Source organism: Salmo trutta, chromosome 5 (genome assembly GCF_901001165.1).
Source record: "Salmo trutta chromosome 5, fSalTru1.1, whole genome shotgun sequence".
Taxonomy (NCBI): Eukaryota; Metazoa; Chordata; class Actinopteri; order Salmoniformes; family Salmonidae; genus Salmo; species Salmo trutta.
In genome coordinates, this window is record NC_042961.1 from 60,313,594 (window position 1) to 60,327,639 (window position 14,046).

A 14,046-nucleotide genomic window follows, 5' to 3' on the forward strand; every position below is an offset into this window, starting at 1 on the left:
TCCCCCCTCGCTCTCTCCCCCCTCTACTCCTCTCCCTCTCACTCCTCCCCCCCCTCCTCCCTCCCCCCTCTCTCTCTCCTTCCCCCTCTCTCCTCTCCCCCCTCTCTCCTCCCCCCTCACTCCTCTCCTCTCCCCTCCAGGGGAGGTGTTTGATTACCTAGTCGCTCATGGGAGGATGAAAGAAAAGGAGGCACGTGCCAAATTCAGACAGGTGAGGAGCGAGAGTGTGTGTGTGTGTGTGTGTGTGTGTGTGTGTGTGTGTGTGTGTGTGAGAATGAGAGAGATGGGGTTTATTTGCTTCCCCCTCTTTCTCTCACTTGTTCTTTCCTCCTCCCCATTCTCAATCCTTCTCTCCATCCCTGTATAGATTGTGTCAGCGGTCCAGTACTGTCACCAGAAGTGTATTGTCCACAGAGATCTGAAGGTGAGACTCTCCCTCTACACACTATAGCGTGTGTGTGTGCTAGTTGTCACCCAGCTGACTTGTTAACATTTACACACACACACCGTTATTTCACTGTTACGCATCCTAACCCTAAAGCTCCACTGAGTCAACAAAGCCAGAGTTTGTAGCTTCCGGGCTGGGGGCTACGGGCTGGGGACTACGGGCTGGGGGCTACGGGCTGGGGGCTACGGGCTGGGGGCTACGGGCTGGGGGCTGGGGGCTACGGGCTGGGGGCTACGGGCTGGGGGCTACGGGCTGGGGACTACGGGCTGGGGACTACGGGCTGGGGTCTACGGGCTGGGGAGTACGGGCTGGGGGCTACGGGCTGGGGGCTACGGGCTGGGGGCTACGGGCTGGGGTCTACGGGCTGGGGCTACGGGCTGGGGGCTACGGGCTGGGGAGTACGGGCTGGGGGCTACGGGCTGGGGGCTACGGGCTGGGGACTACAGGCTGGGGACTACGGGCTGGGGGCTACGGGCTGGGGGCTACGGGCTGGGGACTACGGCCGGAAGAGCTTGAACTATGACCTTTACACAGGCCCCTAACAGTTACTCACCCATCGGTGTCTGTGTGTTCAGAGTTGTCTCTTGTCTGATGATGTCATTGTGTTCTATTTCACGCTGAGCGCTGGCGCAGAGAACACCTACCTGTTGCTAGGCAACACAGCCTTCTCTGCTCCTCGCTCGGCCATGTATAGTTAAAAGCTATAATGCTCTGCATTGTAGTCGGCAGTGGTGGAAAAAGTACTCGATTTTATCATACTTGTGTAAAAGATACCTTAATAGAAAATGACTCAAGTGAAAGTCACCCTGTAAAATACTACTTGAGTGAAAGTCTAAAAGTATTTGGTTTTAAATATACTTAAGTATCAAAAGTAAATGAAATTGCTAAAATGTACTTAAGTATAAAAAGTTAAAGTATAAATCATTTAACGCAAACATTCAGACATAATTTACAGACGAAGCATTTGTGTTTAGTGAGTCCACCAGATCAGAGGCATTATGATAACCAGGGATGTTCTCTGTTTAGTGAGTCCTCCAGATCAGAGGCAGTAGGGATGACCAGGGATGTTCTCTTGATAAGTGTGATTTGGATCATTTTCTGTCATAATGTATGTAAAAAAAAAAGTATATTTATTTTCTTTAGGAATGTAGTGAAGTAAAAGTTGGCAAAAATATAAATAGTAAAGTACAGTTACCCCCAAATAACAACTTAAGTAGTACTTTAAAGTATTTTTACCTAAGTACTTTACGCCACTGGTAGTCAGTCTTAACCACAGATCTGGGATCAGGTTAATTAACTCTAATCATTATGGAAATCTTAATATCTGACCCTAATCATTATGGAAATCTTAATATCTGACCCTTATCATTATGGAAATCTTAATATCTGACCCTAATCATTATGGAAATCTTAATATCTGACCCTAAATCAGAGGCTAGATTACCCTCGTCCATATCCTATCCATCCTATCAGTGGCAATAAGACTGAGTTGGAAATAGCACTAACAGATCTGGGACCAGGCTGACTGGCTAGAGCACTAACTGATCTGGGACCAGGCTGACTGGCTAGAGCACTAACTGATCTGGGACCAGGCTGACTGGCTAGAGCACAAACTGATCTGGGACCAGACTGACTGGCTAGAGCACTAACTGATCTGGGACCAGGCTGACTGGCTAGAGCACTAACTGATCTGGGACCAGGCTAACTGGCTAGAGAACTAACTGATCTGGAACCAGGGTGACTGGTTAGAGCACTAACTGATCTGGGACCAGGCTGACTGGCTAGAGCACTAACTGATCTGGGACCAGGCTGACTGGTTAGAGCACTAACTGATCTGGGACCAGGCTGACTGGCTAGAGCACTAACTGATCTGGGACCAGGCTGACTGGTTAGAGCGCAAACTGATCTGGGACCAGGCTGACTGGCTAGAGCACTAACAGATCTGGGACCAGGCTGACTGGCTAGAGCACTAACTGATCTGGGACCAGGCTGACTGGCTAGAGCACTAACTGATCTGGGACCAGGCTGACTGGCTAGAGCACTAACTGATCTGGGACCAGGCTGACTGGCTAGAGCACTAACAGATCTGGAACCAGGGTGACTGGTTAGAGCACTAACTGATCTGGGACCAGGCTGACTGGCTAGAGCACTAACTGATCTGGGACCAGGCTGACTGGCTAGAGCACTAACTGATCTGGGACCAGGCTGACTGGCTAGAGCACTAACAGATCTGGAACCAGGGTGACTGGTTAGAGCACTAACTGATCTGGGACCAGGCTGACTGGCTAGAGCACTAACTGATCTGGGACCAGGCTGACTGGCTAGAGCACTAACTGATCTGGGACCAGGCTGACTGGCTAGAGCGCTAACAGATCTGGGACCAGGCTGACTGGCTAGAGCACTAACAGATCTGGGACCAGGCTGACTGGCTAGAGCACTAACTGATCTGGGACCAGGCTGACTGGCTAGAGCACTAACTGATCTGGGACCAGGCTGACTGGCTAGAGCACTAACAGATCTGGAACCAGGGTGACTGGTTAGAGCACTAACTGATCTGGGACCAGGCTGACTGGCTAGAGCACTAACTGATCTGGGACCAGGCTGACTGGCTAGAGCACTAACTGATCTGGGACCAGGCTATTGGGTGTGACTAACCCATTTCAATTATCGCGTGACCACAGATTATCCACTATATTAACCAGATACTCAAGTTGTGGCTCTCAATGAAAATATCTTCAAAAATGTTGGGGTGGCAGGTAGCCTAGTGGTTAGAGCTTGGTAGCCTAGTGGTTAGAGCTTGGTAGCCTAGTGGTTAGAGCTTGGTAGCCTAGTGGTTAGAGCTTGGTAGCCTAGTGGTTAGAGTGTTGGGCCAGTAAGTGAAAGGTTGCTGGGATCGAGTCCCTGAGCTGACAAGGTCAAAATCTGTCGTTCTGCTCCTGAACAAGGCAGTTAACCCACTGTTCCCCGGTAGGCCATCATTGTAAATAAAAATTTGTTCTTAACTGACTTGCCTAGTTAAATAAAAATGGAAGGCAGTCAGCCTGGGTACCTGTCCCCAGGGCTTGGCATTCAGGTAAATTTGATAGTGGCACACCGGGCCAGTACCAAGTGAAAATTACTGGCCCAAATTAGAAAAACAAATGCCCAAAAAAAGTCACAGGATGGCAAGTTATGCACACAGAATTTAATTTACAGTCTAAAAAAAATCATGTGATTTTTAGTGTTTATAAACGCAGTCTAATTGTGTGAATTTTACAGTGAATAGGCCTACTGTTTATGCATTTACATTTACTTTATGCGGTTACTTATTTTATTGTTATGCCAGACACTCAAGATTGTAAAACGTTGCCAGTTGCACAAAAATTGGCGTTGAGAAATGAATCATAATGCACTGGAAAGCTGAGATCCTCCTCTTTTCAATAATTACCATCAAAACTGTTGTATTTTCCCGAGATTACATTTAGGAATGTTACGCAGTGACATAGCTCATAAACAGCTTCTGGAATTAAAATAGTTTTTTTAAAACCAATTATATAGGCCTAGACTACAGAATAGCATTATTACAATATACATTTTTTATTTAACTTCTTACGGCTGAAATCTCGGTAACGGGATCGATATGACAACAGCCAGTGAAAGTGCATAGCGCCAAATTCAAAACAACAGAAATCTCATAATTAAAATTCCTCAACCATACAAGTATTTTACACCATTTTCAAGATAAACTTCTCGTTAATCCAACCACAGTGTCCGATTTCAAAAAGGCTTTACAGTGAAAGCACACCAAACGATTATGTTAGGTCAGCAACAGTCACAGAAAAACAGCTATTTTTTCAGCGAAAGAGAGGAGTCACAAAAAGCAGAAATAGAGAGAAAATTCATCACTAACCTTTGATGATCTTCATCAGATGACACTCATAGGACTTCATGTTACACAATACATATATGTTTTGTTCGATAAAGTTCATATTTATATCCAAAAATCTCAGTTTACATTGGCGCGCTATGTTCAGTAATGTTTTGCCTCCAAAACCCCCGGTGATTTTGCAGAGCCACATCAATTTACAGAAATACTCATCATAAACTTTGATAAAAGATACAAGTGTTATGCATAGGATTATAGATAAACTTCTCCTTAATGCAACCGCTGTGTCAGATTTCAAAAAAGCTTTACGGCGAAAGCAAACTTTGCAATAATCTGAGTACAGTGCTCAGACATCAAAACAAGCCATACAGATACCCGCCATTTTGGAGTCAACAGAAGTCACAAATAGTGTTATAAATATTCACTTACCTTTGATGATCTTCATCGGAATGCACTCCCAGGTATCCCAGTTCCACAATAAATGTTTGTTTTGTTTCAATAAAGTTCATCTTTATGTCCAAATACCTCCTTTTTGTAAGCGCTTTCAGTCCAGCATTCCAAATGCACTGTGCTCGCGCAGTAAGTTCAGGCGAAAAGTCAAAAAAGTTATTACAGTTCGTAGAAACATGTCAAATGATGTATAGAATCAATCTTTAGGATGTTTTTATCATAAATCTTCCATAATATTCCAACCGGACGATTCCTTTGTCTTCAGAAATTAAAAGGAACACAGCTAACTCTCACGGCAGTGCGCGCGATTGAGCTCATGTCATTTTCTCAGTCATCTGATTCCAAGGGCTCTTATTCTCTCCCCATTCACAGTGGAAGCATGAAACAACATTCTAAAGACTGTTGACATCTAGTGGAAGCCTTAGGAAGTGCAAAATGACCCTACTGACACTGTATACTGGATAGGGAATCACTTGAAAAGCTACAAACCTCAGATTTCCACACTTCCTGGTTGGATTTTTTCTCAGGGTTTTGCCTGGCATATGAGTTCTGTTATACTCACAGACATCATTCAAACAGTTTTAGAAACTTCAGAGTGTTTTCTATCCAAATCTACTAATAATATGCATATCTTTGCTTCTGGGCCTGGGTAGCAGGCAGTTTACTCTGGGCACCTTCTTCATCCAAGCTACTCAATACTGCCACCCATCCATAAGAAGTTAACGAACAAGTAAATTTGTGTAAATAATGTTCATGTCTGGACAAGAAAGCAGCTCCATACTGTAGGACTATGTATCTCTCTTTGTTAATAATGATATTGTTGTGTCTGATATGAAAAAAGACTGAAAATAGTTAGAAAATGTACTGGCCCAAGCGGACCGTATGATAGGTTGATTACCTGGCCCAAGCGGGCCGTAAAATGTTGATTACCTGGCCCAAGCGGGCCGTATGAAATGTTGATTACCTGGCCCAGTGAGCTCGGCAAATGCCAAGCCCTACGGTCTCTTTTAGCTAGTCCACTCCCTGTACTCAATGTCATGTGGCAAAGAAAAAACGGCACCTGCTGGAGAAGACAGATTTTGGGCTCAGTTATCCCTCTGGCTTCAACTCTCTGGTGTGGCTCAGTTATCCCTCTGGCTTCAACTCTCTGGTGTGGCTCAGTTATCCCTCTGGTTTCAACTCTCTGGTGTGACTCAGTTATCCCTCTGGTTTCAACTCTCTAATGTGACTCAGTTATCCCTCTGGCTTCAACTCTCTGGTGTGGCTCAGTTATCCCTCTGGTTTCAACTCTCTGGTGTGACTCAGTTATCCCTCTGGTTTCAACTCTCTAATGTGACTCAGTTATCCCTCTGGCTTCAACTCTCTGGTGTGGCTCAGTTATCCCTCTGGTTTCAACTCTCTGGTGTGACTCAGTTATCCCCCTGGTTTCAACTCTCTAACGTGACTCAGTTATCCCTCTGGCTTCAACTCTCTAACGTGACTCAGTTATCCCTCTGGTTTCAACTCTCTGGTGTGACTCAGTTATCCCTCTGGTTTCAACTCTCTGGTGTTACTCAGTTATCCCTCTGGCTTCAACTCTCTGGTGTGGCTCAGTTATCCCTCTGGCTTCAACTCTCTGGTGTGGCTCAGTTATCCCTCTGGCTTCAACTCTCTAATGTGACTCAGTTATCCCTCTGGCTTCAACTCTCTGGTGTGGCTCAGTTATCCCTCTGGCTTCAACTCTCTGGTGTGGCTCAGTTATCCCTCTGGCTTCAACTCTCTGGTGTGACTCAGTTATCCCTCTGGTTTCAACTCTCTGGTGTGGCTCAGTTATCCCTCTGGTTTCAACTCTCTGGTGTGACTCAGTTATCCCTCTGGTTTCAACTCTCTAATGTGACTCAGTTATCCCTCTGGCTTCAACTCTCTGGTGTGACTCAGTTATCCCTCTGGTTTCAACTCTCTGGTGTGACTCAGTTATCCCTCTGGTTTCAACTCTCTAATGTGACTCAGTTATCCTTCTGGTGTGACTCACAAATGTCAGTTAAGTACTTTAGCTCCCGCCTTGGGCTAATCGGTGTGATTTGGTAAATCCCGGATCTCTATGGCAAGACACATCATTCACCCAAGTTTCGCAAAATCGGGCCAGTGCTGTCTGAGAATTCGCGTGCCACCGATCCACAGTCCCCTCCCCAATTTCACCGTGGGGGACAACAAACGGATCTGGGACCAGGCTAACTGGCATCAAACGGATCTGGGACCAGGCTAACTGGCATCAAACGGATAACTGGCATCAAACGGATCTGGGACCAGGCTAACTGGCATCAAACGGATCTGGGACCAGGCTAACTGGCATCAAGCGGATCTGGGACCAGGCTAACTGGCATCAAACGGATCTGGGACCAGGCTAACTGGCATCAAACAGATCTGGGACCAGGCTAACTGGCATCAAACGGATCTGGGACCAGGCTAACTGGCATCAAGCGGATCTGGGACCAGGCTAACTGGCATCAAACGGATCTGGGACCAGGCTAACTGGCATCAAACGGATCTGGGACCAGGCTAACTGGCATCAAACAGATCTGGGACCAGGCTAACTGGCAACTTGTCTGCTCTTTGTTTGATGTTTGGACTCTTTCGCTTCCTTTTTAGAAAATAGCAAACACAAACTTTGCGTAGGGAACGAGAGAATAAAAAGGTTACTGAGTGCATCTTTGTCTGCCCCTTCTCCTCTCTCTCTCCTCTCTGTCTCTCCTCTGTCTCTCCCCTCTCCATTCTCCCCCCTCAACTCCTCTCTGTCTCTCCTCTCTCTCCCCTCTCCATTCTCCCCCCTCAACTCCTCTCTATCTCTCCTCTCCCCACCAGGCTGAGAACCTACTCCTGGACTCTGACATGAACATCAAGATAGCAGACTTTGGCTTCAGTAATGAGTTCGTAATGGGCAGTAAGCTGGACACGTTCTGTGGCTCTCCTCCCTACGCCGCCCCAGAGCTGTTCCAGGGGAAGAAGTACGACGGACCAGAGGTGGACGTCTGGAGCCTGGGGGTCATCCTGTACACGCTGGTGTCAGGGTCGCTGCCCTTCGATGGACAGAACCTCAAGGTGTGTGAGGGGAGATGGAGGGAGGGGTGTGTGTGAGATGGTGACATAGAGAGGGGTGTGCGTGTGTGTGTGTGTGTGTGTGTGTGTGTGTGATCTTGAGATTTGATGAAGACTGTATTCTGTTCTACAGACTGACCTTTAACACTTAACCCCTGACCTCCTCTGTCTCCGCCTATTTGAGTTGAGGAGGAAATACTCATAGAGAATGACAGAGGCCTCTAGTGGCCAAAAGGCAGTATTACCATGGGCAGCGCCACTGAGGACTTCCACCATTTTAATGTAGTCAACTGGGAGGGTCTTCCAACTTCATTGGTTGGAGTCATGTTCAACCGGGTCATCAGGAGGGATCAGCCAATCGTGAAGAAGAAAATGTACTACTTTAAAATGGAGATAGCACAGGCAGCGCCATTGAGGCTGTCACAGACCCTATAATGGCACAGAAACAAGATGAGTCCTCTATCTATCTCTATGGAAATACCTTATCCTGTTCTACATGTCTACAGACTGACCTCTGACCTCTCCCATCTCTCTCCCCCTATAGGAGTTGAGAGAGCGCGTGTTGAGGGGGAAGTACCGTATTCCGTTCTACATGTCTACAGACTGACCTCTGACCTCTCCCATCTCTCTCCCCCTATAGGAGTTGAGAGAGCGCGTGTTGAGGGGGAAGTACCGTATTCCGTTCTACATGTCTACAGACTGTGAAAACCTACTGAAGAAGTTCCTGATCCTCAACCCCACCAAGAGAGGCAGCCTGGAGGTCAGTCAGTCACCTTTAACCCCTGACCTCTGTGACCATTCACCTTTCACCCCTGACATGTCACCTGACTATAAAATGTTTCCTAACCTGAATATTTAAATACTTCCTGTTTTCTTTGTGTGAGCTACAGTTGTCCCTCTCTGTTTCTCCTCTCTGTTCCCCTCTCCCTCTTTTCTACATTATACCCTTTACTCTCTTCGCCTCCTCTCCTCTGCCTCTCTTCCCCTCTTCCTCTCCTCCCTTCTTCTCCTCCTCTCTTCCTCTCCTCCTCTTCTCTCCTCCTCCTCTTCTCTTCCTTTCCTCTGCCTCTCTTCCTCTCCTCTGACCTCTCCTCCCCCCGCCTCTCTTCTCTTCCTCTCTTCCCCCGCCCCTCTTCCTCTCCTCCCTTCTTCTCCTCCTCTTCTCTTCCTCTCCTCTTCCTCTCCTCCCTTCTTCTCTTTCCTCCTCCTCTCCTCCTCCTCTCCTCTTCCTCTCCTCCCTTCTTCTCTTTCCTCCTCCTCTCTCCTCCTCCTCCTCCTCTCCTCTTCCTCTCCTCCTCTCCTCCCCTCTTCCCCCCAGCAGCAGATAATGAAGGATAGGTGGATGAATGTGGGTCATGAAGAGGAGGAGTTGAAACCGTACATAGAACCAATGCCTGACTACAAGGACCCCAAGAGAACAGGTACCAGCCTCAAATAGCTCTCATACGTTTCTATCATCGTATGTACTGTATAATACTAATGTGTGTGTGTGTGTGTGTGTGTGTGTGAATAGAGATCATGATTCAGATGGGTTACTCCATGGAGGAGGTGCAGGACTCGCTGGTCAACCAGAAATACAACGAAGTCATGGCCACGTATCTACTACTGGACTACACAAACCACGAGGTATACACACACACACACACACACACACACACACACACACACACACACACACACACACACACACACACACTACTAGTGGACTACACAAACCACGAAGTACACAGATACACACACTCACATATACTTTCTCTCTGTGTCTCTCTGTGTCTCTCTGTCTCTCTCTCTCTGTCTCTCTCTCTCTCTCTCTCTCTCTCTCTCTCTCTCTCTCTCTCTCTCCTCTCTCTCTCTCTCTCTCTCTCTCTCTGTCTCTCTCTCTCTCTGTGTCTCTCTCACTCTGTCTCTCTCTCTGTCTCTCTATCTCTGTCTGTGTCTCTGTCTGTCTCTCTCTGTCTCTCTCTCTGTGTCTCTCTCTGTGTCTCTCTCTCTCTGATGGATTCTCTTCTTTCCTGTTCTCCAGCTGGATGAGGGTATCATTAAGCCCCGCCCAGGAAATGAACTCTCGAAAAGTAGCGCCCCGTCCCCGCCCAGCAAGGTACAGCGCAGCGTATCGTCCAACCAGAAACCTCGCAGAGCCACTGACCAGGGTGAGATACGTGTGTTTGATTGGAGAGGAAGGAAGGAATAGATGCTGATCTTGGGTCAGTTTTGCATTTTCCCCACTAATGCTTAAAGGGGCAGTGTAGTCAAAAACATGTTTTTTTCCTGTGTTTTTATATTTATTTCCACACTATGAGGTTGAAATAATACTTTGAAATAGTGAACATTCTGGTAATGCACTTTCAGTGTAAGAGCTGTTTGAAAAGACTGAAATGTCAGCCTGTTTGGCTGGGTGGGTTTTTGGTCCGCCTGGTGACATCACCAGCAGAGAATGTGATCGGAGCGAGGAGTGAGATTCCCAAAGGGCTGGAGTGTCGGCCTTCTCACCTGCTCCAGTAGCGCTCACTTCAGGAGCTCACGGCATGTCCGGCCCAGCATGCATCTGTAGTCTACTTGTGTGCTGCTATAGCACCTTGCTTTAGCTACTGTCATGGAGATGGCTAAATATTTTCATAAAGAAACACACACATGTGCTAAATCAAGGTGAATTCCACGGAACCCAAACCGGCTGCGCGCGTGTGCCATCGTGCATTAATTTATTTTGTCCCCCCTACACCAAACACGATCACGACACGCAGGTTAAAATATCAAAACAAACTCTGAACCAATTATATTAATTTGGGGACAGGTCGAAAAGCATTAAACACGAAGGGCAATTTAGCTAGTTAGCTTGCTGTTGCTAGCTAATTTGTCCTATTTAGCTAGCTTGCTGTTGCTAGCTAATTTGTCCTGGGATATAAACATTGAGTTATTTTTTTTACCTGAAATGCACAAGGTCCTCTACTCCGACAATTAATCCACGCATAAAACGGTCAACCGAATCGTTTCTAGTCATCTCTCCTCCTTCCAGGCTTTTTCATCTTTGAACTTATATGGTGATTGGCATCTAAACTTCCATAATATTACCACGACAACCAGCAACACAGTTCGTCTTTCAATCACCCACGTGGGTTTAACCAATGAGGAGATGGCATGTGGGTACCTGCTTCTATAAACCAATGAGGAGATGGCACGTGGGTACCTGCTTCTATAAACCAATGAGGAGATGGGAGAGGCAGGACTTGCAGCGCGTCTGCGTCAGAAATAGAACTGACTTCTATTTTAGCCCTTGGCAACGCAGACGCTCGTTGACGTGCGTGAGCAGTGTGGGTGCAATAATTGACGCGAGCGGTGTAGTCAGGGTATTACGAAGATGTGAACCAATAGCAAGAGAGGGAGTGTGGTGATGTAATGTCCACAACTAAAGAATCATTGTGGAATCTGAAAAGACAGGTATCCTATGAGCATGATCGTGTACTTACTACGTGCACATGCTAACAGAAAGGAACGAGGTGGGTAGATAACTGTGTCATTGTAGCAAAGTATTTCTAAACTAAAAATCAGATCGCTTCAAAGTTTCCTTCGTTTTTGTTCTATTAGCCATACAATAGGCCATAATTGATTTTGCCCCATAGGCCTGGCATATTCCAACTTTCAAGGAGCTTTTCGTTTTGAAAATCTGCATCTCTGCCCAGCCTGGCAAGAGTGGCGTCCCTAGTGGCGTCCCTAGTGGCGTCCCTAGTGGCGTCCCTAGTGGCGTCCCTAGTGGCGTCCCTACTGGCATCCCTACTGGCATCCCTAATCCCTAGTGGCATCCCTACTGGCATCCCTACTGGCATCCCCATCCCTAGTGGCATCCCTAGTGGCAACCCTTGTGGCATCCCCATCCCTAGTGGCATCCCTAGTGGCATCCCCATCCCTTGTGGCATCCCTAGTGGCATCCCTAGTGGCATCCCCATCCCTAGTGGCATCCCCATCCCAAGTGGCGTCCCTAGTGGCATCCCCATCCCTAGTGGCGTCCCTAGTGGCATCCCCATCCCTAGTGGCGTCCCTAGTGGCATCCCCATCCCTAGTGGCATCCCCATCCCTAGTGGCATCCCCATCCCTAGTGGCATCCCCATCCCTAGTGGCATCCCCATCCCTAGTGGCGTCCCTAGTGGCATCCCTTGTGGCATCCCTTGTGGCATCCCTACTGGCATCCCCATCCCTAGTGGCATCCCCATCCCTAGTGGCATCCCTAGTGGCATCCCCATCCCTAGTGGCATCCCTAGTGGCATCCCTAGTGGCGTCCCTACTGGCGTCCCTAGTGGCGTCCCTAGTGGCATCCCCATCCCTAGTGGCGTCCCTAGTGGCGTCCCTAGTGGCGTCCCTAGTGGCGTCCCTAGTGGCATCCCCATCCCTAGTGGCGTCCCTAGTGGCGTCCCTAGTGGCATCCCTAGTGGCATCCCCATCCCTAGTGGCATCCCCATCCCTGGTGGCATCCCCATCCCTGGTGGCGTCCCTAGTGGCGTCCCTAGTGGCATCCCTAGTGGCATCCCTAGTGGCATCCCTAGTGGCGTCCCTAGTGGCGTCCCTAGTGGCGTCCCCATCCCTAGTGGCGTCCCTAGTGGCATCCCTAGTGGCATCCCCATCCCTAGTGGCATCCCTAGTGGCATCCCCATCCCTAGTGGCATCCCCATCCCTAGTGGCATCCCCATCCCTAGTGGCATCCCTAGTGGCATCCCCATCCCTAGTGGCATCCCTAGTGGCATCCCCATCCCTAGTGGCATCCCTAGTGGCATCCCCATCCCTAGTGGCATCCCCATCCCTAGTGGCATCCCTAGTGGCATCCCCATCCCTAGTGGCATCCCCATCCCTAGTGGCGTCCCTAGTGGCGTCCCTAGTGGCGTCCCTAGTGGCATCCCTAGTGGCATCCCCATCCATTTTTACATTTTACATTTTAGTCATTTAGCAGACGCTCTTATCCAGAGCGACTTACAGTAGTGAATGCATACATTTCATACAATTATATACATTTTTTTTAATTTAAATTTTTTTTTTTTTCTCCTGTGCTGGCCCCCCGTGGGAATCGAACCCACAACCCTGGCGTTACAAACACCATACTCTACCAACTGAGCTACAGGGAAGGCATCCCCATCCCTAGTGGCATCCCCATCCCTAGTGGCGTCCCCATCCCTAGTGGCGTCCCCATCCCTAGTGGCGTCCCTAGTGGCATCCCCATCCCTAGTGGCGTCCCTAGTGGCATCCCTAGTGGCATCCCCATCCCTAGTGGCGTCCCTAGTGGCGTCCCCATCCCTAGTGGCATCCCCATCCCTAGTGGCGTCCCTAGTGGCGTCCCCATCCCTAGTGGCGTCCCTAGTGGCATCCCTAGTGGCATCCCCATCCCTAGTGGCATCCCCATCCCTAGTGGCATCCCTAGTGGCGTCCCCATCCCTAGTGGCATCCCCATCCCTAGTGGCATCCCCATCCCTAGTGGCATCCCTAGTGGCATCCCCATCCCTAGTGGCATCCCCATCCCTTGTGGCATCCCTAGTGGCATCCCCATCCCTAGTGGCATCCCCATCCCTAGTGGCATCCCTAGTGGCATCCCTAGTGGCATCCCTAGTGGCATCCCCATCCCTAGTGGCATCCCTAGTGGCATCCCCATCCCTAGTGGCATCCCTAGTGGCATCCCCATCCCTAGTGGCGTCCCTAGTGGCGTCCCTAGTGGCGTCCCTAGTGGCGTCCCTAGTGGCGTCCCTAGTGGCATCCCTAGTGGCATCCCCATCCATTTTTACATTTTACATTTTAGTCATTTAGCAGACGCTCTTATCCAGAGCGACTTACAGTAGTGAATGCATACATTTCATACAATTATATACATTTTTTTTTATTTAAATTTTTTTTTTTTTCTCCTGTGCTGGCCCCCCGTGGGAATCGAACCCACAACCCTGGCGTTACAAACACCATACTCTACCAACTGAGCTACAGGGAAGGCATCCCCATCCCTAGTGGCATCCCCATCCCTAGTGGCATCCCCATCCCTAGTGGCATCCCCATCCCTAGTGGCATCCCTAGTGGCATCCCTAGTGGCGTCCCCATCCCTAGTGGCATCCCCATCCCTAGTGGCATCCCCATCCCTAGTGGCATCCCTAGTGGCATCCCCATCCCTAGTGGCATCCCCATCCCTTGTGGCATCCCTAGTGGCATCCCCATCCCTAGTGGCATCCCATCCCTAGTGGCATCC

The 14,046-nt window shown here is 48.8% G+C and overlaps 3 protein-coding genes and 2 non-coding genes across 7 annotated transcripts in view; 2 read left to right on the top strand and 3 right to left on the bottom strand.

Annotated features, from left to right (window-relative positions):
- Positions 1–14,046, bottom strand: part of LOC115194677 (zinc finger protein 37-like) — a 1,069,572-nt gene that overhangs the window by 305,655 nt on the left and 749,871 nt on the right. The gene's annotated exons all lie outside the window — the stretch shown is intronic.
- LOC115194676 (gastrula zinc finger protein XlCGF26.1-like) overlaps positions 1–14,046 on the top strand; it is a 900,659-nt gene that overhangs the window by 197,435 nt on the left and 689,178 nt on the right. The gene's annotated exons all lie outside the window — the stretch shown is intronic.
- Positions 114–14,046, top strand: part of mark2b (MAP/microtubule affinity-regulating kinase 2b) — a 51,007-nt gene continuing 37,074 nt past the window's right edge. For all 3 annotated transcript variants that reach the window (XM_029754567.1, XM_029754568.1, XM_029754569.1), the window contains exons 1-7: positions 114–211; positions 368–424; positions 7,605–7,841; positions 8,479–8,598; positions 9,160–9,259; positions 9,352–9,464; positions 9,862–9,988. In XM_029754567.1, the coding sequence (XP_029610427.1) occupies positions 176–211; positions 368–424; positions 7,605–7,841; positions 8,479–8,598; positions 9,160–9,259; positions 9,352–9,464; positions 9,862–9,988 (790 nt within the window). In that variant the 5' untranslated portion in view covers positions 114–175. The remainder of the gene's footprint in view (positions 212–367; positions 425–7,604; positions 7,842–8,478; positions 8,599–9,159; positions 9,260–9,351; positions 9,465–9,861; positions 9,989–14,046) is intronic.
- trnat-ugu (transfer RNA threonine (anticodon UGU)) lies at positions 12,874–12,949 on the bottom strand. The gene has a single exon. It is a non-coding gene; the product is annotated as a tRNA-Thr (tRNA).
- trnat-ugu (transfer RNA threonine (anticodon UGU)) lies at positions 13,722–13,797 on the bottom strand. The gene has a single exon. It is a non-coding gene; the product is annotated as a tRNA-Thr (tRNA).